Raw genomic sequence first — 25,067 nt, forward strand, 5'->3', positions numbered from 1 at the left:
CCCCCCCTGATAGGGGTTTTGGATAGGGTAATATGAGGGGTGGAGCGGGTTTTTTTTTATTTAAAACATGTAGCATTGTAGTCTCATTGTAATATTGGGTCCATTTTCTTGTAAAGTTATATTTCTTCTTGTTGGTTTAACTTTAAAGTCCTATGTTTTTGAGTTTTAAGTTACAGACAAAAGTCAAGCGCAACCCCCCTTGAATTCCTGAGTGTCAGTGGGCACCACACGCTACTACAACGGTGTCAAATGGCTTTTAAAGATGCTTCATCCACCGCCGACAGAGCATAACATGATATTCACCATTTGAATCAAATAATTGGTGTTTAATCGTGATATATATATGTCTAATTTAAACACAAAACAATAATATAGAATAATTTATTTTCGCCTTTGGTGTGATGCCGCAATCAGTACTTCATTCCATATAGGATTATAGTAACACGGATTTTTTTTCGGATGCAATTTAATTTAATTTCATGTTTTTAACTTTTGAAGTAAAACTAAGAAGCTCACAAACTGTTCACATGGCAGGTAATGGTTGTAAAGTACAGTACACTTTTTTGTAATCAAATAAACTGAAGAAAAATACTAAAATCGTCTGCTCCTGTTTTTGATAGTTAAAAAAATTTACCATTTGTCAGCGGGCGGAGCATTCTTTAACATACTGAACATAACAATTTTATAGCCCGGAATATGACGATAAGAATGAAGTAAGCTATCCGTTTTTTATTATATCATTGTATGTTATAGATTATATATTATATACGGATTCATTTCTTCCACTATTCAGGATATAGTGCAACATTACACGTAGCGCGACTGTTTTAAATATCTATAATCGCCAATACCGCAAACACTGCCCCCATTGAGTTTCCCGGCTCTTGTCACAGCTGTTGGTCTCAGATGACGTCACGAATCTACGGCACCTGGTGATATCAGGGGCGATAAGCGATGCGGCGATCGTTCTAGACAAGGGTCGTTGTGGACTTCGTTTCAAGCACATTTTATGGAAATTACGTCAAATACAACCTGTATTTTTTTGTTGGAAATCATAAAGTGCACCACAATAAACAAATATCAACACAAAAATAGCATATTTAAAATCTGTTTTTATCACCTTTAAAAATTTGTGCGCAGAGGAGCTCATTGAGGATAAATTTTTAAACCTCGATGACCCCATTAAAATTTTCACAGAAGCGCTCACTTCTATCGCTACAAAAACCATACCTCAAAAAATCCGTGCCAAAAACCTACAAGTTTCGTCTCTCAAATGATTCATATATTCAATAGATCTGGTAGAAATTCCGCTCTGATGGCGGTACTTGGCTTCGCCCAAACCGTCTCATACTATAAAACAATTTTAAAATTTTGGAGAGCAAAAAGCTCGAAGGTCTATCAAATTCGACAAGAAAAGTACTTGGAAAGAGTACGTCTCAAAATTAATTCCAATACATCTTCGATAGAAAGTTTGGGAAATGATTGGAAAAATTCAGTGGGAAAAGAAAAGCAAAACACCATCCTCCCACCTCATTAACAACAATAAAAATATTTTCTTCAAAAATCCGAAAATAGCTGACGCCTTTGCCAAAATTTTTGCTAAAAATTCATCCATCAAAAATCATTCCAAAAAATTTCAAAAATTTAAAAAGGAAAAGGAAAAAGAGACGTCTTAATTTTTAAATCCTCCAATAGTGAAAGTTACAATAGGCCTTTCGAGATACCAGAATTGCTCGAGTCCCTTGAGAAATCAAAGGACTCGGCAGCTGGACCAGACGAAATTCCATATATGTTTTTAAAACAATTACCAGACTCTTCACTAAAATGTCTTTTAACTATATTTAATCAAGTTTACTCTTCTGGCAAAATTCCTGAGTCTTGGAAGGAATCTACTATTATACCCCTTCCGAAGCCCGGGAAAGATGCTACTGATGCCAATAACTATCGTCCTATTTCATTGACGAGTTGTATTTGTAAAACTCTAGAACGTATGATAAATACCAGATTTAGTTTGGTTCCTGGAATCAAACAATATTTTAAGTCCTTTGCAAAGCGGCTTTAGAAACCGCAGGGGAACGGTAGACCACTTATGTTAGACTAGAAACATTTATACGAGAAGCATTTGCCAAGAAAGAACATCTTGTGGCCGTATTCTTTGACCTTGAAAAGGCATACGACACAACTTGGCAATATGGAATCATGAACGATCTCCATGATATCGGTATACGTGGTAATTTGCCAAAGTTTATATCAAATTTTATATCTGACAGGCATTTCAAAGTTCGAACGGGTTCAACTTATTCAGAAACAGAAACACAGGAGATGGGCGTCCCTCAGGGTGGTATCTTGTCTGTCACACTTTTTGGACTAAAAATTAACAGCATAACCAAATGTCTTGGCCAATCTACGGAAGGGTCTCTATTTGTGGATGATTTCTTGATCTGTTACAGATCAAGAAAACATGCACACTATAGAAACGACAACTACAACAATGTTTAGGCAAATTACAAAATTGGGCTGACGAAAATGGCTTCAGATTTTCAAGATCAAAAACGGTCTGTATGCACTTCTGTCAAAAACGAAAACCACACAATGATCCTGACCTCACACTCAATGGAATTAAAATTCCAGTAGTTGAACAAACTAAATTTCTTGGACTAATATTTGATTCGAAACTGTCCTTTGTTCCACATATCAAACATCTGAAGGATAAAGTGCTCGAAGGCGCTGAACATTCTACGAGTTCTTTCCCATTCTGATTGGGGTGCAGACCGTGAAATGCTTCTACGTATCTATCGGGCACTTATTAGATCAAAACTTGACTACGGCTCTATTGTCTATGGATCGGCTCGCAGCTCCTATCTACAGATGCTTGACCCTATACAGAATCAGGGACTGCGTCTGGCACTTGGAGCTTTTCGAACAACACCTGTGAAGAGTCTCCAAGTGGAAGCTAATGAGCCATAGCTCTAGACGATCGACGAAAGAAAATTATCCTTACAGTATGCATGCTCAACTGAAATCCAACCCCCAAAAATCCTGCATTTAACCTTATATTCAATCCACAACACCAAGGAAATATTTTACACAAAAATCAAAAGCTCATACCAACATTTGGCATCAGAATTTCAAAATTTTTGCTGGGAACTTAATATAACTTTCGACACCATGACGAGTACACCGTATCGGAGGTACCACCATGGCTCATTCAAACACCTGATATCAATTTTATCTCTACATGAGAGGGCAAAATCCAGTGCATTACCCGAAGAACACAAATCCTCCTTTCGGGGAGTGCATTAGGGCTTTCCCTGACATGTTCAGATCTACACTGACGGATCAAAAGATAGTGATAAAGTTGCGGCAGCATGCTGTACATCTAATCACTGCTCCTCTATCCGACTCCCGGATATTGCCTCCATTTTCTCTGCGGAAGCATGTGCTAACGGTCTGGCGCTTGAACCATATCGAAGAACACCGCATTGAAAAGGCAATCATCTGTTCAGACTCTCTTTCGGTTCTTCAGGCTTTGAAATCAAGAAAGCCCTAGAAATACTCTAATCCAAAATCTTTTAATTCGAACATTTCATTTATCTTCTAAAACTCAAATTACTTATCTCTGGATTCCCAGTCATGTGGGTATAAAGGGGATCATGAACAGGCTGATAAAGCAGCTAAGACTGCTCTTCGCCTAGCACAAACAGATTTTGAAACTACCATACACCGACATCAAACCTTCAATTCAGTCAGCCATCAAACACCATTGGCAACAAAGGTGGTCTACCGAAACAAACAATAAACTGTTTAAAATTCAACCTACACTTAACCCTAAACTGTCCAGTCGGAGAGACCGCAGAGAGGAAGTTGTACTCTCTCTCGGCTCCGAAAACTGGACACACATATTTTACACATTCCTATCTATTGAGAGGGAGGATCCTCCTACATGCCATGCATGTGATTCTCCTCTCACAGTGGAGCATATTTTTATTGCATTGTATTGATTTTAAACACATACGAGATAAATACTACGATGTCTCCGACATGTACACTTTGTTTCATGCCGTGAGACATAATCGTATTTTTAATTATCTCAAAGAGATCGGTATTTTAAGCAAAATATGAACGTTTTCTCATCATACATCGTATCAACTCAACATTTCATCGTTTCATCAACATTGTGCATGAGTTTTCTCATGTGTTTTAGCCAAATTTATTTTATCCCATGCAAACCTTCTTTTTTTTATCAAATTAACGTTTACAATCTGTGTTTTAGTCCTTGCTTGCTTTTTCTTACCCTGAACTTTTATCCTGATATTAATGCATGACTTGTAGTTTGGCCCTAAATGACCTTAGTTGTCGATGGGCCGTAAAACTCAAACAAACAAACAAACAAACAAAATTCTCAGAAAGTACTAAAGGGATCTATCTCAAATGTCATATATAGGTTCCCCTAGGGCCCTAGTTGTGCATATTGCATTTTGGGACCGATCGGTGTACAAGATGGCTGCCAGGTGGCCATCTTGTATTTTGATAGTTAAAGTTTGTTACCGCAATTTCTGAGAAAGTACAAAAGTTATCTTTCTCAAATTTCATATGTAGGTTCCCCTAGGGACCTAGTTGTGCATATTGTGTTTTGATACTGATTTGTCAACAAGACAGACGGCCATCTTGGATTTTGGTAGTGGAAGTTTGTTACCACTATTTTCTCAGAAAGTATTGAAGGGATCTCAAGCAAATTCCATACATAGGTTCCCCTAGGGCCCTAGTTATGCATATTGCGTTTTGGGACCAATCAGTCAACAAGATGGCCGTCTGGCAGCCATCTTGGATTTTGATAGTTAAAGTTTGTTATTGCTATTTCTAAAAAAAAGTACTGAAAGGATGTCTCTCAAATTTTATATGTAGGTTTCCTTAGGGCCTTAGTTGTGCATATTGCATTTTGTAACTGATTGGTCAACAAGATGGCTGCACGGCCGCCATCTTGGATTTCATTGTTGAAGTTTGTTACCACTATTTCTTAGAAAGTACTGCAGCGATCTGTCTCAAATTTTATGTGTAGTCGTGTTTGAAAAAGTTTGAAAAGCAGGGAAAAGATCCCTCTTTCCATTGTCAGACATAGATCATTCTTTGGTGGGCGCCAAAGATCCCTCTGGGATCTCTTGTATCAACCAGGGTCACTTCAGGACGCTCCTCGCACATGACACCACATACACTTGAGGCCGTCCTTAGAATACCTGGCTGTTTATGGGACATAAAAAGATAATAAACAAATCAAAACGCCATCAAGGTATACCCAATTCGTATATATTTTACGCTTAACATTCATGGCTAGGATCAACATATTTTTATAGCAAATTTTTAAAAGCATATAACATTTAATCACTTTTAGAATTAATACAAATCGCACACATTAATATATAATTAATAGTATTAATTAATAAAATCAAATAGAAAGAAGTGATAAATATCCTCCACAAAGCTGCCACAAATACGTCAAAAACCATTAAACTCTCAATATCTTACGGTACATCATACATTGTATTGACAATGATCAAATACTTATGAACTAAACAAGTGTTCTAGTTCACTGCTGAGGTGAAAAAGCAGGATATGTAAAAAAAAATTGTATTAAGGTCAGGATATTAAGCCGAGATAAAAGTAGATAAAACCTGTTACGTGACGATCAGGTTCAGGTAGGTGTTTTAAACAGTCTGTTTTTATGTTTTATTAGGTCATCTGACCCGAAGGGAACAAATAAGCCCAGCAGGTGAGTGGCGTTAGAATTGTACCCGCTGCACTTATTGCATGATCGTAAAAAGCGACTAAATTTAGGTTCTTATCTTTTCTCTTCTTCCTAACTGACTTAATGTTTCATAATGCCTCCCTCGGCACTGCCTATCTTTTGGTCTTGAATTGAGCGTTCGCCCCTGTTAGGAAGGCTCTGGGTTATGTCCCCTGGCAGAGACACACCAAAGTCTATAATAGTGGCAGTTTCTACTCCTGCTTAGCGCGCAGCAAACAGGGAGTGGGACGACTGGTTCGCCCGTTGTCAGTATAATGTGACCGGGTGGGGTGTGTTGCTAGGGCCCTGCAGGTAGGGCGTTAGAATTGTACCTGCTGCCCCTATTGCATGATCGTAAAAGGCGACTAAATTTAGGATCTTATCTTTTCTCTTCTTCCTAACTGACTTTATCTTTCCTAATGCCTCCCTTGGCACCGCCTCACTTTTGGCCTTGAGTTGAGCGTTCGCCCTGGCCGAGACACACCAAAGTCTATAAAAGTGGTAGTTTCTGCTCCTGCTTAGCGTTCAGCATACAGGGAGTGGGACGACTGGTTCGCCCGTTGTCAGTATAATGTGACCGGGTGGGGTGTGTTGCTTGGTGTCTTCGGCGGCATGCTTCAGTGATATAGCACTATAAAAAGGGCAACAGTTCCCCTATACAAGAAGACACAACACGAACATACCGCAGTCTCCCAGTACACTCACCCCGCACAACATACACGCAACACACCGCATACATGGGAGGCCGTCCTTACATGACCTTAGCTGTTAATAGGACGTTAATAAATCAAACAAACAAACAAAAGTGTTGCTTGGTGTCTTCAGCGGCATGCTTCAGTGATATAGCACTATAAAAAGGGCAACAGTTCCACTATACAAGACGCATCACGAATATACCGCAGTCTCTTCAAACACGCACTTCGCACACGCTACACACTGCATACATGCATGGGAGGTCGTCCTTAAATGACCCTGGCTGTTTATAGGACGTAAAAATAATCAAACAAGCACACAGTGGAACATATTTCAGTGCACTGTATTGATTTTTAAACACATTCGAGATAAGTTTTACGATGTCTCCGACATGTACACATTGTTCCATGTCATGCGACATAATCGTATTTTCAACTATCTCAAAGAGATCAACATTTTTAACAAAATTGAACGTTTTCTCATCTAATCATATCAACGCAAGACTCATCGTTTCATCAAAATTGTGCATGAGTTTTCTCATGTATTTTAGCCTAAACTGTTTTATCCTATGCAACTCTTTTTATCAAATCAACCCAATACACTCACCTCGCACAACATACACGCAACACACCGCATACATGGGAGGCCGTCCTTACATGACCATAGCTGTTAATAGGACGTTTATAAATCAAACAAACAAACAAATTATCAAATCAACATTTACAATTTGTGTTTAAGTTTTTACTTGCCTTTTTTCTTATCCTAATCCTTTAAGATACAGTTTTGTTTATATCCTGATATTACTGCCTCCCTTGTAGTTTGGCCCTAAATGACCTTAGTTGTCGATGGGCCATCAAATTTTAACTTGTGCAACTCTGTTTATTAAATCAACATTTACAATTTGTGTTTTAGATTTTAGTTGCCTTTTCTTCTTATCCTGATCTTTTAGATACAGTCCTTGTTTATATCCTGGTACTAATGCCTGCCCTGTAGTTTGGCCCTAAATGACCTTAGTTGTCGATAGACCGTAAAACTCAAACAAACAAAAAATGTCAGGTGACCGTTAAGGCCCATTGGGTCTTTTGTTCTTTGCTTTCATACAAATCTCCGACCTTCTAGTCGGCTGATTGGCGAAAACTCCCAGTAGGCACTCTTAAACACAAAATCAGGGCTAATCAAGATTTTTTTGTGACATATGTTAAATTCGATAACTGAATGGTCTTGTGATAAAGACAATTTCTAGTCCTAGGATGTATCTTAAGGAGATGTAATTTTTTAAACAATATAATGGAAAAAAACATCCAATAACACTTGCTATGCATTGTAGGGAATTCATTTTAATTCGGACAATACTACAAATATTGATATAAAATGAGCTAACTATTTGTTAGTTCACACACTGTGTAAATCTAGTCTAAATTTATCATATGTAGATATGTGTTGGCGTGGACATATATTTGATAATTCAATGGAAAAAAACATATACGCCGATTTCTACGACACTTTTATTTTCAGTTGTACGATACATTATAAACACATGTTAATATATTTATATATCGACATTTCTGGTCTCTTTGAGATAATGCGATAATTTTGCAGCACATCATTTTGATGTTTTGAATTTTTCACTTTTGTTTGTTTTTAATTTACTATTCCATTATTTGCTTTCAGAGGAATCTTTAACAATGGAAAATTTGAAGAAAGAAGGGGATTTGAAAACATTCGATCCAAATTCGTACATGCACAATTATGTTGTATCAGAAGAAGCTGCAAATAATTTGAAACCTGAAATTGAAATACTGCATAGATTGTTTAACAGTCGTAAGTTTATCATTTAATTGAATTTTACGTACTAAAGATTTAAAAAGGTTAAATATGGTAAATTGGGGGGAAAATTAACGTCATTACGCATAGCATAACTAAAAATGATATGTTCTCACATCTGTATTTATTATTTGCGTTTACTAATTACGATCAGTGAATAACATAACAAATATTCCCTTTTTGCATATTACCTAGTTATCTGTCCCTGAGAGAGGGTAGTGGATTGTGACGTCACATGTTTTAAGTCATCTGAGACTGTCCTGACTGACGTAGTATATTACCAAGTTAAATCAATAACGCATGTGACGTCTTGGGCCTCTTGTTGAATATAGTGACATCTTTTCCCAATTAAACGATTGGCACGATTTTGAAAACAGTATAATGACGTCATAATCGAGAACTTCCCGCCAGGGAGAGAACTCTTTATATGTAATATGCAAAGACAAAATAGGTTTTTAAACAAGAGCTTATTTCATACGATATTTTTTAAATATACTTATACTGCAATCTGATTAAAACACAGATCCTTATAACCACTCCGTTCAATAGAGGGTTATAACCCTCTTATCCAACGTAGTGATAATAAGGATATGTATTTTAATCAGATTGACTTATACTGCCACAATCTACAATGACAATGGTATTGCTAAAATTCAGCAGAGGCCCCCATTCTGTCATTTTCTCCAATTATGACGTCAAAATGACTTTTCAGCCAATGAAAAATTTCCCAGTGACACTAGTGACATATGCAAAAATAGTAGATAGTCGACGTCGTCGGATATCAGTCAGATTTTATGATTAAAATAATTACACAATCTTTATGAATTTGATATATTTTCCAATACGCCAAGTTTGCTTGCTTGTAATTTCAGACAAGTTGAGTGGTAAACGGCTCCTGGATGTTGGTACCGGCCCGACTGTTCACACGTTGATCACGGCTTGTAATCACGTGGACGAGATTTATCTATCGGAATTCCTTCCACAGAATCTTCAATATCTCGAGAATTGGCGAAATGGGGAAGAAAACCAGTGTACTTCTCTAATAGACTATGCCATGGAACTAGAAGGTAGAACGTAAGTTAAACCACGACAGATTCTCTGTATAGTGTATCTCTTACGTTTAGGATTAAGGAGATAAATTGAAGCCAGTAAGTACTTGGTGAAAAACCATCGACCTGCGATCGCTCAGATCCTCTTATCCAACGCAGTGATAATAAGGATCTGCAATTTTTAGGTCATCTGACCCGAAGGGTCAGGATGACCTATAGTCGTCATGTTTCGTCCGTCGTCGTCCGCCGTCCGCCGTCCGCCGTGCGCCGTGCGCCGTCCGCCGTGCGTTAACATTTCACAATTTTGGAACTTCTTCTCAAGTTCTACCGTGCGATTTGGCTGAAACTTGCATGAAATGATCGTGACATGGTCCCGACAAAGTGTTGTTATTTTTCGGGTCGATCTGAAATCCAAGATGGCCGCCACAGCCGCCATCTTGAAAACACATTTTGAACTTCTTCTCAAGTTCTAACCGGTGCGATTTGGCTGAAAACTTGCATGAAATGATCCTGACATGGTCCCGACAAAGTGTTGTTATTTTTCGGGTCGATCTGAAATCCCCAAGATGGGCCGCCACAGCCGCCATCTTGAAAACACATTTTGAACTTCTTCTCAAGTTTCTACCAGTGCAATTTGGCTGAAACTTGCATGAAATGATCCTGACATGGTCCCGACAAAGTGTTTGTTATTTTTCGGGTCGATCTGAAATCCAAGATGGCCGCCACAGCCGCCATCTGTGAAAACACATTTTGAACTTCTTCTCAAGTTCTACCGGTGCAATTTTGGCTGAAACTTGCAATGAATGATCCTGACATGGTCCCGACAAAGTGTTGTTTTTATTTTTTTTCGGGTCGATCTGAAATCCAAGATGGCCGCCACAGCCGCCATCTTGAAAACACATTTTGAACTCTTCTCAAGTTTCTACCAGTGCGATTTGGCTGAAACTTGCATGAAATTGATCCTGACATGGTCCCGACAAAGTGTCGTTATTTTTCGGGTCGATCCAAAATCCAAGATGGCCGCCACAGCCGCCATCTTGAAAACACATTTTGAACTTCTTCTCAAGTTCTATTAGTGCGAATTGGCTGAAACTTGCATGAAATGATCCTGACATGGTCCCCGACAAAGTGTTGTTATTTTTCGGGTCGATCCAAAAATCCAACATGGCCGCCACAGCCGCCATCTTGAAAACACATTTTGAACTTCTTCTCAAGTTCTACCTGTGCGATTTGGCTGAAACTTGCATGAAATGATCCTGACATGGTCCCGACAAAGTGTTGTATATTTTTCGGGTCGATCTGAAATCCAAGATGGCCGCCACAGCCGCCATCTTGAAAACACATTTTTGAACTTCTTCTCAAGTTCTACCTGTGCGATTTGGCTGAAACTTGCATGAAATGATCCTGACATGGTCCCCCGACAAAGTGTTGTTATTTTTCGGGGTCGATCTGAAAATCCAAGATGGCCACCACAGCTGCCATCTTTGAAAACACAATTTTGAACTTCTTCTCAAGTTCTATTAGAGCGATTTGGCTGAAACTTGCATGAAATGATCCTGACATGGTCCCGACAAAGTGTTTGTTATTTTTCGGGTCTATCCGAAAAATCCAAGATGGCCGCCACAGCTTCCATCTTTGAAAAACACATTTTGAACTTCTTCTCAAGTTCTACCTGTGCGATTTGGCTGAAACTTGCATGAAATGATCCTGACATGGTCCTGACAAAGTGTTGTTTTTTTCGGGTTGATCTGAAATCCAAGATGGCCGCCAAAAGCGCCATCTTGAAAACACATTTTCAAACTTCTTCTCAAGTTCTACCAGTGTGCGATTTGGCTGAAACTTGCATGAAATGATCCAGGACATGGTCCTGACAAAGTGACCCCATATGTAATTAATTTTACTATTGCCAAGGTAGTCTAATCAGTTTGACGTTGATTTCGAACTCCTTACCATTATAGGGCCTTCATGGTAGTAACTCGAGACATCTTAACTTCTCCGTCTCTCACAATTACAAGCATATGCTTATTGTGTTTACGTCATTATAAGTTCACATCCTTATACCCCCGCAACGAACACCGAAGCAGAGAGGGTTGAATATACTGGAATCATTATAAGTTCACATCCTTATACCCCCGCAACGAACACTGAAGCAGAAGTAGGGTGAATATACTGGAATCCGGTTGTTCAAAAGTCTGTCAGTAGACACAACTTCGTCCGGCGACGTCCTCCTAAACTGTTCGACAGATTAGTTTTTATACATTTTGGTACACTAAACCCTGAAATAAAGGGAGCTATATAGAGTTGTGCAGTGTCCCCTATTAATTGAGTTATTATTAGATTTGTAGGGCTTACTAGTCGTCCACTCTGGCGACAGTTCTAGTTATGTGTTAACTTCTGTACGTGTTCACGTCGTTAAATAACCCTGCACAACATGAATATACCGCAGTCTCCCGAAACACGCACCTCGTACAGCATACACGCAACACACCGCATACATGGGAGGCCGTCCTTACATGACCATAGCTGTTAATAGGACGTTAATTAATCAAACAAACAAACAAACAAATGCTATATACTGATTATACTACCCTGATTACGACTAAGGTTAAGGGTCATATCATATTTTTATACCCAGAACGTATAGTAGACCCCTGCGAGCATGTTTTGACTCTCAAAAATCAGATTTGACGCTTTGAGTTTGAAGTACACGTCTATTTGTCATATTTGTTAACTTCAGATTTGTGATTTGTCTCCTGAATCTGCTAAAAGTGAACGGTCAACTCGATGCCTTGATTCTTCATGTTGATTAGTGTTTGTGATAAATCGAAATACATCAGAAGACAAGGGAATAAAACAGTATTTCCCAGAGGCGCATCCTACATGGTGACCGCAACTCTTCCACACAAATGCACTTCCACTTCCGATTATATAGCAAAATGACAACTTTTACTCATGGTAAATTTATGTAATATTTACCCCAAAATAGCAATCACGGGTTTTTAGCCCACCATCATCAGATGGTGGGCTATTCAAATCGCTTTTTGTCTGTGGTCCGTCGTCCGTCCTTCCGTCCGTCGGTTAACAATTCTTGTTATCGCTATTTCTCAGAAAGTACTGAAGGGATTTTTCTCAAATTTCATATGTAGGTTCCCCTATGGCCCTAGTTGTGCATATTGCGCGTTTTGGGACCAATCGGTCAACAAGATGGCCGCCAGGCAGCCATCTTGGATTTTGATAGTTAAAGTTTGTTATCGCTATTTCTCAGAAAGTACTGAAGGGATTTTTCTCAAATTTCATATATAGGTTTCCCTGGGGTCCTTGTTGTGCATATTGTATTTTGGGACCAATCGGTCAACAAGATGGCCGCCAGGCAGCAATCTTGGATTTTGATACTTAAAGTTTGTTATCGCTATTTCTCAGAAAGTACTGAAGGGATTTTTCTCAAATTTCATATGTAGGTTTCCCTAGGGCCCTTGATGTGCATATTGCGTTTTGGGACCAATCAGTCAACAAGATGGCCGCCAGGCAGCCATCTTGGATTTTGATAGTTAAAGTTTGTTATCGCTATTTCTCAGAAAGTACTGAAGGGATTTTTCTCAAATTTCATATGTAGGTTCCCCTATGGCCCTAGTTGTGCATATTGCATTTTGGGACCAATCGGTCAACAAGATGGCCGCCAGGCAGCCACCTTGGATTTTGATACTTAAAGTTTGTTATTGCTATTTCTCAGAAAGTACTGAAGGGATCTGTCTCAAATTTCATATGTAGGTTCCCCTAGGGCCATAGTTGTGCATATTGCGCGTTTTGGGACCAATCGGTCAACAAGATGGCCGCCAGGCAGCCATCTTGGATTTTGATAGTTAAAGTTTGTTATCGCTATTTCTCAGAAAGTACTGAAGGGATTTTTCTCAAATTTCATATATAGGTTTCCCTGGGGTCCTTGTTGTGCATATTGTATTTTGGGACCAATCGGTCAACAAGATGGCCGCCAGGCAGCCATCTTGGATTTTGATACTTAAAGTTTGTTATCGCTATTTCTCAGAAAGTACTGAAGGGATTTTTCTCAAATTTCATATGTAGGTTTCTCTAGGGCCCTTGATGTGCATATTGCGTTTTGGGACCAATCAGTCAACAAGATGGCCGCCAGGCAGCCATCTTGGATTTTGATAGTTAAAGTTTGTTATCGCTATTTCTCAGAAAGTACTGAAGGGAATTTTCCTCAAATTTCATAGGTAGGTTTCCCTAGGGCCATAGTTGTGCATATTGCGTTTTGGGATCAATCGGTCAACAAGATGGCCAGGCAGCCATCTTGGATTTTGATACTTAAAGTTTGTTATCGCTATTTCTCACAACGTACTGAAGGAATTTTTCTCAAATTTCATATTTATGTTTCCCTAGGGCTCTAGTTGTGTATAATGCGTTTTTGGATCGATCGGTCAACAAAATGGCCGCCAGGCTGCCATCTTGGATTTTGATAGTTAAAGTTTGTTATCACTATTTCTCAGAAAGTATTGAATGAATCTGTCTCAAATTTCATCTATAGGTTCCCCTAGGGCCATAGTTGTGCATATTTCGATTTGGGACCGATCGTCAACAAGATGGCCGCCAAGGAGCCATTTTGGATTTTGATAGTTGAAGTTTGTTGCTGCTATTTCTCAGAAAGCACTGAAGTGATCTGTCTCAAATTTTATGTGTAGTATGTTTGCAAAAGTCTGAAAAGCAGAGAAAAGATCCCTCTTTCCATTGTCATAGATCATTCTTTGGTGGGCGCCAAGATCCCTCTGGGATCTCTTGTTGGTATTGTAATCAATTGATGCCCCCGGTGACAGTGTGTTATGAACGTTTATTTACCTTAATATGTAATATTTCCCACAGAAAATACTACACCATCATGACACCTTAGGGTAAAAAAAAACCTTCATATCACACTGCTGCCGGGGCCATCAACGCATAAAACTGATCTGCGATACTGTGTAACGTAACTAGGAAATATAACATCACCATGTATTGCAATGAAATAATTAAAAAAAATGGACGGACTTATTTCAAATACAGATCATTGGTTTTGTTTCTATTAAAGAAAGACGGTTAGTCAGAGAATGTCGGATCTAAGATGCAAAGTGAAAGGAATCCTTCCTGTAGATGTGACGTCATCAAAACCAATCGGAGATGCTTTCGGCGATGAGAAACTGGACATCATTGTATCTAGTTACTGCATTGAGACAGCCGTGTTCACTGTTGAAGGATATGGAAAATGTATAGAAAACATATCCACCCTTCTAAACAAGGACGGGTTCCTCATTCTTTTTGCTTGTTTGAACGGCGATACTTACCAGGTTGGAGAGTGTAAGTATAAGGCAGTATGTCTAACAAAAGACGACATACTATCGTGTTTACGTAAGGCCGGGTTTGTCGTCATAGCAACCGAGGAATTGGCAGAAACTGATTATGATTCCAAATATCTAACTTTTGACTCTTATTACTACATACTAGCACGGAAATTAATGTAATGCAATAACTGAGTATTTTTTAAGATTCTTAGGCTTTATACGTCGTTATATAGTGTCTAGTGGTACATAATGTTATCCGTATCACCCCTTTAAAGATTATCCATGTGACACCAACCGTTAATAGTGAGCAGATAATATTTATCGTATCTCTAGAAATGTGGACAACAATTGATGTTTAATAGTGCATATGCAGTGTAAAATAAGTAATTAAATATATATGATATAATTTGTTTTTTGTTTTTGTTGTCAGCGTAGGCAGTATCTCATTATGAACATAACGACATTCGAGACTCATAAAAATTACTGAAAATTAACATTTTATTTTTTTTAGTTAAAATATTGAGGTGGTGTAAAATATAGAAGCTCATGCTTTTCAGTGATTGTTTCAAATTCTTATTGTAAACTAAGTAACTTATGTTATTAAAGAAAACATATTAATGCATCCGCTCCCGTATTTCATTCGTTATACCACTGAAGGTAACACCTACGTTTAGTTCACCTTACGCAAAAGTGTGTTGTCATGTCACGGTAAGGCTCCTCAAATCTAATAAAATTATTGTGCTTGATGTCTTCGGTGGCATGTTTCAGTGATATAGCGCTATAAAAAGGGCAACAGTTCCACTACATAAGAAACACAACATGTATATACCAGAATCTCCCAAAACACGTACCTCGGACAACGCAACATACCGCAGACATGGGAGGCCGTCCTTACATGACCATAACTGTTAATAGGACGTTAATTAATCAAACAAACGTTGAATTCTACATTGCAATTATATGTAAGTGTTGTGATGGTTATGAACAACCATTTTTGAAAAAAATGCTGGATTACGAACAATGGACCAAAATGGTCAGGTTTAGGTGTTGGTGCATATTGTGGTATGCTATTATATAACAACTGACATGCATTTCTACATTAATATTGGATTATAAGTCTTGCTTTTGGAAGACTAATATTTTAGGATGGAGTAATAAGAACTTTTTACTTGTTTCTGCCTTGATATAGGGACTGAAGATTAATGGTACATAATATGTTGTTATGTACATGTATATGGTAAATACAGGATTTTGAGCACTCCAGTGGTCAAACATGTACTCGCATTATGAGGTTTGACGGCTGGTAGAAGTGAGTTTTGCTAATCTTATAGAGACCACAGAACCAAGTGATTTCCCATAGACGACAATGTTAACGTTTGCCACTGTACAAGTTAAATGAAGTTTTCAAGTCTGGTCACTTACACTAATTTTGAAGATCATCTCGCATACATGTGAATAAAAAATTAAGATCTACCATCTTGCTAAACTTTTAAGTGGGGGGTGCCATCTTATGTTGAATTTCGCACCAAAACTTGACCATAATTTTCATAAAATTCCAATCTTTATTAACTCCCCCTGTCAGAAACAGACTTGACAGAATTTTAAAATTTCTTTACACATTTTACATCTAAATGTATTGCCCAACCCACAAATTAAACATTTGAATCTGATCCACCCTGAATAACTAATCAGCAGCCACCGAAATATTCACCCCTCTATGAAATCTTGTGCCCAAACGGGGATTCCAGGAATCTATTTTTGGTTTGATTCAGCGGTCCCTTAAACAACTCTTGTTTTAAATGTGTTATCTCACTGACGCGCAATGGCCACCCATACTCGTAACATTGTAGATAAAGCGTAGAGTACAAAAGTACTTTCAACAGTGACATTTACTTCTGGCCCTGACGTAAGGGCCTTAGAATTTTACCTTTGCCACTATTGTATGATCATAAATGGCCACTAAATTTAGGATATTTTCCCTTTCTTCCTAATTTACTTTCTTTTTCCTATCGTCTCCATTGACACCAACTGGCTTTTAGACTTCAGTTGAGCGCTCGCCCCTGTGAGGTAGGTTCTGGGTTCTGTCATCTGGCAGAGAATCACAGAGTCTAAAGTTCAGTAACGTGGTAGTTTCTAATCCTACTGAGCGCTCAGTATAGAGGGAGTGGGATGACTGGTTCTCCGGTTGTCAGTATAAATTTACTGAGCTTGATGTTGCTTGCTGGCTTCGGCGGCATTCTTCAGTGATATATAGGAAGTATAACAAGAGTTCCACTACATAAGAAGACACAACACGAATATACCACAGTCTCCCAAAACACTCACCACGCACTTCATACATGGGAGGTCGTCCGTACATGACCCTGGCTGTTATATGCTATTACGGTTATCAAGCACTTCGAAAGCGTTCTCGTAATACTGATAATGCTTAGAGTAGAAAGTACTATCATCAGATACTTACGGCTATAAGCATTCGCGTAACACTGATAAAGCGTAGAGTAGAGAAATACTTTCATTAGTGATACTTCTGCACGAGGAAACAGCATGCTTGTTGCTGCCTTACTGTTACTGTTGGTCAGTGGATACGGTACCAATGGACTAATACTAGATCCATCAAGTGTACCAATACAGTGCCATGACCTCGTGACATTAATTAATCAGAAAATTGGACGAATAGAAAGTGTTATGAATAGTAAAGATGAGCGCATTGCCCAATTGGAAATTAAATTGAAAGCTCAAACATCCAAAATATCAACTCTTGAAAGTTTAATGGATGAAAGGGATGGTAGTTTTAGCAATTTGATGAAACGAGTTGTAGGTGTAGAGGAACGTGTAAATAACAGTAACAGTTCTAACGGAGACGTGGAGTTAAACCCACCAGACAACACAAAGTTCCATGAGGAAATACCAAACCTAGCCTATGTCGTCGCGAGTCATTCTATGGAGTTTGATGGACCTGATGACAATGCCCAGGACAACAGAAATCACGGTATTACGAGATCCAGACATCAAAACCGTAAGTACAATTATTTTTCGTATAATTTATTTGATGTAATTCCTATATTTTTTTTCGAAATTCATTATTAGTAATCTATAATATTTGGTGAATAAAAAGAAAAACATCTTTTTGTTTGTTTGTGAATCAATATAGAAATTTTGAAGCGTTATATATTTTGCTGTGGCTTCCTTGGTTTCTAACAGGCATGGCAAACCACATGAAAGACACCAATCGTTATTTAGATAATAGAATTACCACTGTTCTGCCGCTGCATTATACATCTTTTGTTTATGTATTTCTAAGAAGCGCGCCTTATTTTCATAAATTGAGCAAAACATACCTTAATCGTTGAAAGGTGACAGATTCATTATATCAGGTACAATTAACTATCTTTTGAATTAGTATCTCAATTTTCAGACAATGTAGTTAAAACTTCCATGAGTCTTTTGAAATTTGAATTATGAAACTTTTACCACTATTCTCCAAAATATGTTTTTCTGTGCCTCTGACAGCATGCGACAGTGAAATAGCACAATAAAACAGGCGAGAGTTTCACTATTTAGTATTACAAAATATATAAAACGCACGCAAACCATAAACGTTCTTAAAGTCCCTTTATGTTTTTGTAATATTTTTATCGTGAAAATACCACAATACCGATGACAGTGTTTATCAAAAACAAGGGGGGGGAATCTTGATTTCGCATTGTTGATGCAACAGTCCACAAGTGGGAAAAATCGCACATGAATAACGCTTTGTATAATCTTTTACCTCAAATGTCATTGTGGTTTTCAACTCTTGCCAAGGAATAAATATCTTATTGTCATCATTTGTTTTGAAGTAAGTCTATATGAAAATACTTAAACATTATCTTAAAACCTTTATATATATATTTCAAATTATTATTTCATATTCGTTGTATGAAGACAGTTTTGTGTAAAAAGCCAATTGTTGAATATATATCTCCGTATTTAGCAGAAAAAACATATCTACATGAGACCATAAAAGTCACAGTACACAGGTAAAAGCTAAGCAAGTACACACGCGCGCGATTCACAGACATCTTTGGGGTTATTGTCTACGTATCGATACATATTTCGCTGTCTTGTTGTCTTTCGCGTGTTTTAAGTCGTTAGAATGAATGTCGGTAACATTGTTGATTATCCGGGGACGTACTGGCCAATAGAATAATTTTAGACATACACATTTACGTATTCTATTTTCATATATTTTTAATTTGCATTTTTGTCGAAACTGTGAATATTTCAACAAAACTAAATAAGATATATTCGCAGGGAACATCGATATTTAGTTTGTAGACAATTTTTGAAATAAGTCTTGGGACTTTTAACATACGAATCATACTTGCTGTTAATGGGATGTTTATATGATATATCATTCAATCAACCAAATCTCAAAAAATAATTTTAATTTTTGTTTCACATGTATTTAACACTGTTTCTTCTTTTTCTCCGAAAACGCACACCGCATACATGACAGGATGTCCTTCCATGAAATTAGATGTTAATTTCAATTAATATCACGTGAACTCAATCAAACAAACGACAGGGTCATGTAAGGACTGCCTCCCATATATGCGACGTGTATGAAATGTGTGGTGCGTGTTTTGAGAGACTGCAGTATATTCTTGTTACGTCTTTTTGTATAGTAGAACTCTTGCCCTTTTTATAGTGGTATATCACTGAAGCATGCAACCGAACACACGCCACTTTGTCACATCATACTTGCAACGGGCGAACCAGTCGTCCCAATTCCTTAATGCTGAACGCTAAGCAGTAATAAACCGGATTATTAATTAAATTATTAATTCAAATAATTACAGATAACTCTGTTTTACATAACTTTAATGTTAATGTTTGACAGGTGTGGGCACACAGTCAAATGTTGCCTTCCATGCATACCTCACCTCTCGTCTAAACTTACCCACACAGGCCGCTGTGATCTTTGATCACGAAGTGCTTGATAATCGTAATGGCTATAATCCTAGAGACGGGATCTACCTAGTACCAGAAACAGGCACATATGTCATCACGTGGACTATGGTGTCCTTGGGTCGCAGTGCATTCCAAACCCTCCTGGTTGTGAACGGACAGACGAGGGGTAGGACATGGACTGATGCTGAAGAGATCGCCGACAGTCACCAGGCAACGGGGATCGTAGTACTTAGCTTAAACCAGGGCGACCATCTCTTTATCCGCATGGGTCACGTATACCACGGTGGTATCCTAGCGGATTCTTCGTACGCGAATCCTACGTTTTCTGGATGGAAAATATACTGATTAAATACACTGCATTGATTTAACATTAGTTTCTGTTATGATTACACGTACAAAAACACACATGTAACATGGTCAACACTAGTTTCATACGAAATGTAGAAAGGGATAAAATACATTTTTTCCCATGCGAACGCTTTAATACAGCTGCCTCTACATATTTAAGCAATTACATGACCATGATTCATGTAATTACATTATGCTGAACAAGATCAAAGATATTGATATCTAAGTTATAACAAGGAAATACCTTTTAAATTTACGAACAAACCGATATCCACTGCATACATGGGAGGCCGTCCTTACGACCTTGGCTGTTAATAGGACGTTAATTAAATCAAACAAACAAACATATATAATTAGTAATTATATAGTTTGATTACAGGCAAATTACAGTTTTTATGGTGCTTAAATCGTGGTTCAATATATTCTTGAAAATGGACTGAATAAAAGCAAACAAGTCTATTTTTTCTATTAGTTTTCTTGAAAAAGTTTGATCTGTGTTGATTTTTGTTAGGATTTTAAGGGGGTTGAGAGAATTGTGGGTTTTTTATTACCTCATATAACAAACAGATCACTAAAATTGAAAAGTATGAAGAGAAAGAAAATATTTATTTTTTTACACACATCACATCTGTTAAAGAATACACTTAGTATATATGATGAAAGATTTTAATTTACGGACAGCTTTACCTCAGACGAATATTGGTTTTTCATTTACATAATAGGTTAAAATGACAAATTTCAATATCAAAATTGAAGAGAGAGCAGATAGAAACAATCTGATTGAAATACAGATCCTTATAACCACTCCGTTCAATATCAAACGTAGTTATAATAAGGATAAGGATCTGTATTTTAATCAGATTGCGACAGAAAATATATGAAAACAGGATGAACTGATAAAATAAAGTAATATTGAATTTCAGGAAACTGTTATGAGGGATAAAAGAGATATATGCAACATTAGCGAATAATTCTTTGTTTCCGGTAGGTGTTTGTGTAAACTGCATATTTCACTGGAAATACTCTAATCCAAAATCTTTTAATCCGAACATTTCGATTATCTTCTAAAACTCAAATTACTTATCTCTGGATTCCCAGTCATGTGGGTATAAAGGGGAATGAACAGGCTGATGAAGCAGCACTCGCCTAGCACAAACAGATTTGAAACTACCATACACCGACATCAAACCTTCAATTCAGTCAGCCATTGAATGACTTTAAAAATTCAACTCTACACTTAATCCTAAACTGTCCAGTCGGAGAGACCGCAGAGAGGAAGTTGTACTCTCTCGGCTCCGAACTGGACACACATATTTTACACATTCCTATCTATTGAGAGGGGAGGATCCTCCTACATGCCATGCATGTGATTCTCCTCTCACAGTGGAGCATATTTTATTGCATTGTATTGATTTTAAACAAATACGAGATAAATACTACGATGTCTCCGACATGTACACTTTGTTTCATGCCGTGAGACATAATCGTATTTTTAATTATCTCAAAGAGATCGGTATTTTAAGCAAAATATGAACGTTTTCTCATCATACATCGTATCAACTCAACATTTCATCGTTTCATCAACATTGTGCATGAGTTTTCTCATGTGTTTTAGCCAAATTTATTTTATCCCATGCAAACCTCCTTTTTGTTTTATCAAATTAACGTTTACAATCTGTGTTTTAGTCCTTACTTGCTTTTTCTTACCCTGAACTTTTATCCTGATATTAATGCATGACTTGTAGTTTGGCCCTAAATGACCTTAGTTGTCGATGGGCCGTAAAACTCAAACAAACAAACAAACAAAGACTTTCAGGGTACATCCATGCGTTGAAAAAATAAAGAGTTAAACACAAGAACGTTTCTTGTTGTATTGAAAACAAATTGAATTAGCATGTTTTGGAAATCTGTGGTGTAGGGAAATAAAACACAGGAACATTATAGTATATACAATTGGGGGTTACGTACGAAACCAACAATGACTTCTCGATTTGATTTCGCCGAAATGAATACACTGGTATTGCAACATGCGCATGGAAATGTGCACCTGGTGCCAACGGATAAAAACGCAATATATAGTTGTGTAATAGATAAGGGACATGGAACATCGATTTGATTTCGCCGAAATAGATATTGCGAGGAGCACATAGAATTGTCCACGTCTATGTGGACCTGGTGCCAACGAGTAAACACGCAATCCATAAATGTTTAGAAGATAAGGGACATGGAACAGTTATATGAATATACACATGCGCGAGTTTTGGGATCATTAAATCACAGACAGACATTGTGAGGTGATAATAACAAGAACATCGTAAAAAAGTCGACCTGTAAGTACAAGTTAAATATTATCATCCCGAGGAAAAGTGTGAGGTGAACATTATGTATGCACTGTTCCCCTTGTTACTGGTGTTGGTCTCCGGAAATGGATTATATGGACAGGAACTAGACCAGGATAGACGATGGCAAGATATCATGGCATCAGAATTAGTCACATTGAAAGCCTTATAAGCTTGAAAGATCAAAGAATCGATCAGCTAGAAACCAATTTACAAAACCAAGCTTCTGAAATATCGTCGCTTCGACGTTTGATAGAGGTCAAAGATACGGTTGTGGCAAAGCTAGTAAGACAAGTTGCAGATTTACAGAAACGTGTGGATATTTCTAATGATGGATCCCAAGAAAATTCCATACTATGTGAAAAGTTGAGTGATGAAAGTGAAGAAAGACGAGACCAAAAGGAAACTAGAAGCGTCTGATATATTGCGACGATCGCAAAAATTTAAAGTCGTATGTTTTGTTTTTGTATAAATTTCCTAACATTTTCACACGTTAATTACCGCATTATATACACGCAACACACTGTTTATATAGGAGGCCGTCCACACATAAACACTGGTTGTTGATAAGATGTTAATATAATCAAAGTGTCATTATATACCATTAATGTGTTTTTTGATAGATAATGCTCTTTTGAGGCTACAGTTGTAATCTGGAAAAAAAGGTTGAAGTGCTTTATTATGTTAAGATAGAAGAACTGTTTTGATATAATTTTAAAATTTTACCCTACACCTTCTACGGCCATTTTGAAATGGGGTCGTGTGCGATGTGTGAAAATGCTACTTACATCCTTAGATGTCAGGGATGACCTATAGTCATCATGTTCATCTGTTCGTCGTGCGCAGTCTGCCGAGCGCCGTAAGTTTTTCACCATTTTAACTTCTTCTCAAGTTCTAACAGTGCGATCTAGCTGAAAACTTGCCTGAAATGATCCTGACATGGTCCTACCAAACTGTTGTTATTTTTTCGGGTCGATCCGAAATCCAAGATGGCCGTCACAGCCGCCATCTTGAAAACAAATTTTGAGCTTCTTCGCAATTTCTACGATGATACTATTTAAATGAAATTTGCCTAAAATGATCCTGGACATGGTCCTGGACAAAGAGTTATTTTTTGGGTCGATCCGAAGTTCCAAGATGGCTGCCACGACTGCCATCTTGAAAACACATTTTTGAACTTCTCTCAAGTTCTACAAGTGTAATTTGGCTGCAATTTCCTGAAATGATCATGACATGGTCCTACCAAACTTATTTATTCGGGTCGATCCGAAATCCAAGATGGCCGCCACAGCCGCAATCTTGAAAACACATTTTGAGCTTCTTCGTAAGTTATACCGATGATACGACTGAATTGAAATTTGCCTAAAATGAGCCTGACATAGTCCCGACAAAGTGTTGTTATTTTTCAGGTCAATCCGAAATCCAAGATGGCCGCAACGGCCGCCATCTTAACAACTTTTTTTTGAACTTTTTCTCAAGTTCTAATTAATTTCCTATATGACTATTGCCAAGGAAGTCGGATGACCGTTAAAGGGACAATTGAGTCTAAGAGTACATTACAATTTGCGTCTCATCGGAAACAAACCAATTCTAATGGAAATTAGATTAGTTGGTTTTACTGTGATATGCCAGAAAATCCCACTGTAGTGAAATGTATGTAAAATGAACAAACTTGCTTGTTGTCCGCCATTACACATTGTGGTCGTACGTCTTGTATGCCGAACCCTGGCCCTTGCCAGTGTAGTAAAGAATTTTTTGTCTAGAACTCTTCAAATCGCGTTCTTACATAAAGTACTGTGTTTACGTTTTATAGGTGCATGTTCTTTGTCTGAATATTATTTCACCAACTCCTCAATGGTTGTGTATTGCATTTGATTAACGTACGTGATTTTGGCTCGGGTATGGGTACAGCTTGCATGTTGTACCTGCTTAATCGTGTTGATCAACGATTTGGAATTTCAACGGTGTCTATTTAAATACTTAACAATGTTGTGGAATTTGTCAATATTTCTTGTTAGATGTGTCACAAGGAATATAGAACAATACATTTATGACATATTATTCTTCGTGGTTATATAACAGAATTAGCCTCACTGAATTGTCCCTTTAAGGCACTTGGGCCTCTTGTTAGCTCACCTGGCCGAAGGGCGTCGGTCGTATCTCTCTTCCTTCCATTCGTTCTTTAAAAATGCTTCTAGTCATAAGCTGCCCTGCAGGAAGGGCGTTAGAATTGTACCTGCTGCCCCTATTGCATGATCGTAAAACTTAATTTATGATCCTATCTTTTCTCTTCTTCGTAACTGACTTTATCTTTCCCAATACCTCCCTTGGCACCGCATTACCTTTGGCCTTGAGTTGAGCGTTCGCCCCTGTGAGGAAGACTCTGGGTTCTGTCCCCTGGCCGAAGACACACCAAAGTCTATAAAAGTGGTAGTTTCTGCTCCTGCTTAGCGCTCAGCATACAGGGAGTTGGACGACTGATTCGCCCGTTGTCAGTATAATGTGACCTGGTGAGGTGTGTTGCTTGGTGTCTTCGGCGGCATGCTTCAGTGATATAGCACTATAAAAAGGACAACAGTTCCACTATACAAGAAGACACAACATGAATATACCGAAGTTTCCCAAAACACGCACCTTGCACAACATACCGCATACATGAGAGGCCGTCCTTACATGACCATAGCTGTTAATATGACGTTAATTAATCAAACAAACAAACAAATCTAGTCATAAGATTCTGCAAGGACTA

The 25,067-nt window shown here is 38.0% G+C and overlaps 2 protein-coding genes across 2 annotated transcripts; both read left to right on the plus strand.

Moving 5' to 3' along the window:
* Window positions 1-5,164: 5,164 nt before the first annotated feature.
* On the plus strand, window positions 5,165-14,955 carry LOC138310971 (nicotinamide N-methyltransferase-like). The gene is made up of 4 exons (XM_069252347.1): window positions 5,165-5,767; window positions 8,147-8,296; window positions 9,172-9,373; window positions 14,429-14,955. Exons 2-4 carry the CDS (start codon window positions 8,161-8,163, stop codon window positions 14,856-14,858), a joined length of 768 nt encoding a protein of 255 aa, XP_069108448.1. The 5' UTR covers window positions 5,165-5,767; window positions 8,147-8,160; the 3' UTR covers window positions 14,859-14,955.
* Window positions 14,956-15,317: 362 nt separating this feature from the next.
* Window positions 15,318-19,999, plus strand: LOC138310563 (uncharacterized). The gene is made up of 2 exons (XM_069251832.1): window positions 15,318-17,694; window positions 19,561-19,999. The coding sequence occupies exons 1-2, from the start codon at window positions 17,223-17,225 to the stop codon at window positions 19,974-19,976; spliced, it is 888 nt and encodes a 295-aa protein (XP_069107933.1). The 5' UTR covers window positions 15,318-17,222; the 3' UTR covers window positions 19,977-19,999.
* The last annotated feature ends 5,068 nt before the right edge of the window (window positions 20,000-25,067 follow it).

Source organism: Argopecten irradians, chromosome 16 (genome assembly GCF_041381155.1).
Source record: "Argopecten irradians isolate NY chromosome 16, Ai_NY, whole genome shotgun sequence".
Classification (NCBI taxonomy): domain Eukaryota; kingdom Metazoa; phylum Mollusca; class Bivalvia; order Pectinida; family Pectinidae; genus Argopecten; species Argopecten irradians.

What these genes read in the sequence shown, in the direction of transcription:
- LOC138310971 (XM_069252347.1), top strand. Translation starts at nt 8,161, where the DNA reads ATGGAAAATTTGAAGAAAGAAGGGGATTTGAAAACATTCGATCCAAAT. An exon ending in GCATAGATTGTTTAACAGTC is followed by an intron (nt 8,297 to 9,171) that starts GTAAGTTTATCA and finishes TTGTAATTTCAG; the next exon opens with ACAAGTTGAGTGGTAAACGG. An exon ending in ATGGAACTAGAAGGTAGAAC is followed by an intron (nt 9,374 to 14,428) that starts GTAAGTTAAACC and finishes TTTCTATTAAAG; the next exon opens with AAAGACGGTTAGTCAGAGAA.
- LOC138310563 (XM_069251832.1), top strand. Translation starts at nt 17,223, where the DNA reads ATGCTTGTTGCTGCCTTACTGTTACTGTTGGTCAGTGGATACGGTACC. An exon ending in GAGATCCAGACATCAAAACC is followed by an intron (nt 17,695 to 19,560) that starts GTAAGTACAATT and finishes AATGTTTGACAG; the next exon opens with GTGTGGGCACACAGTCAAAT.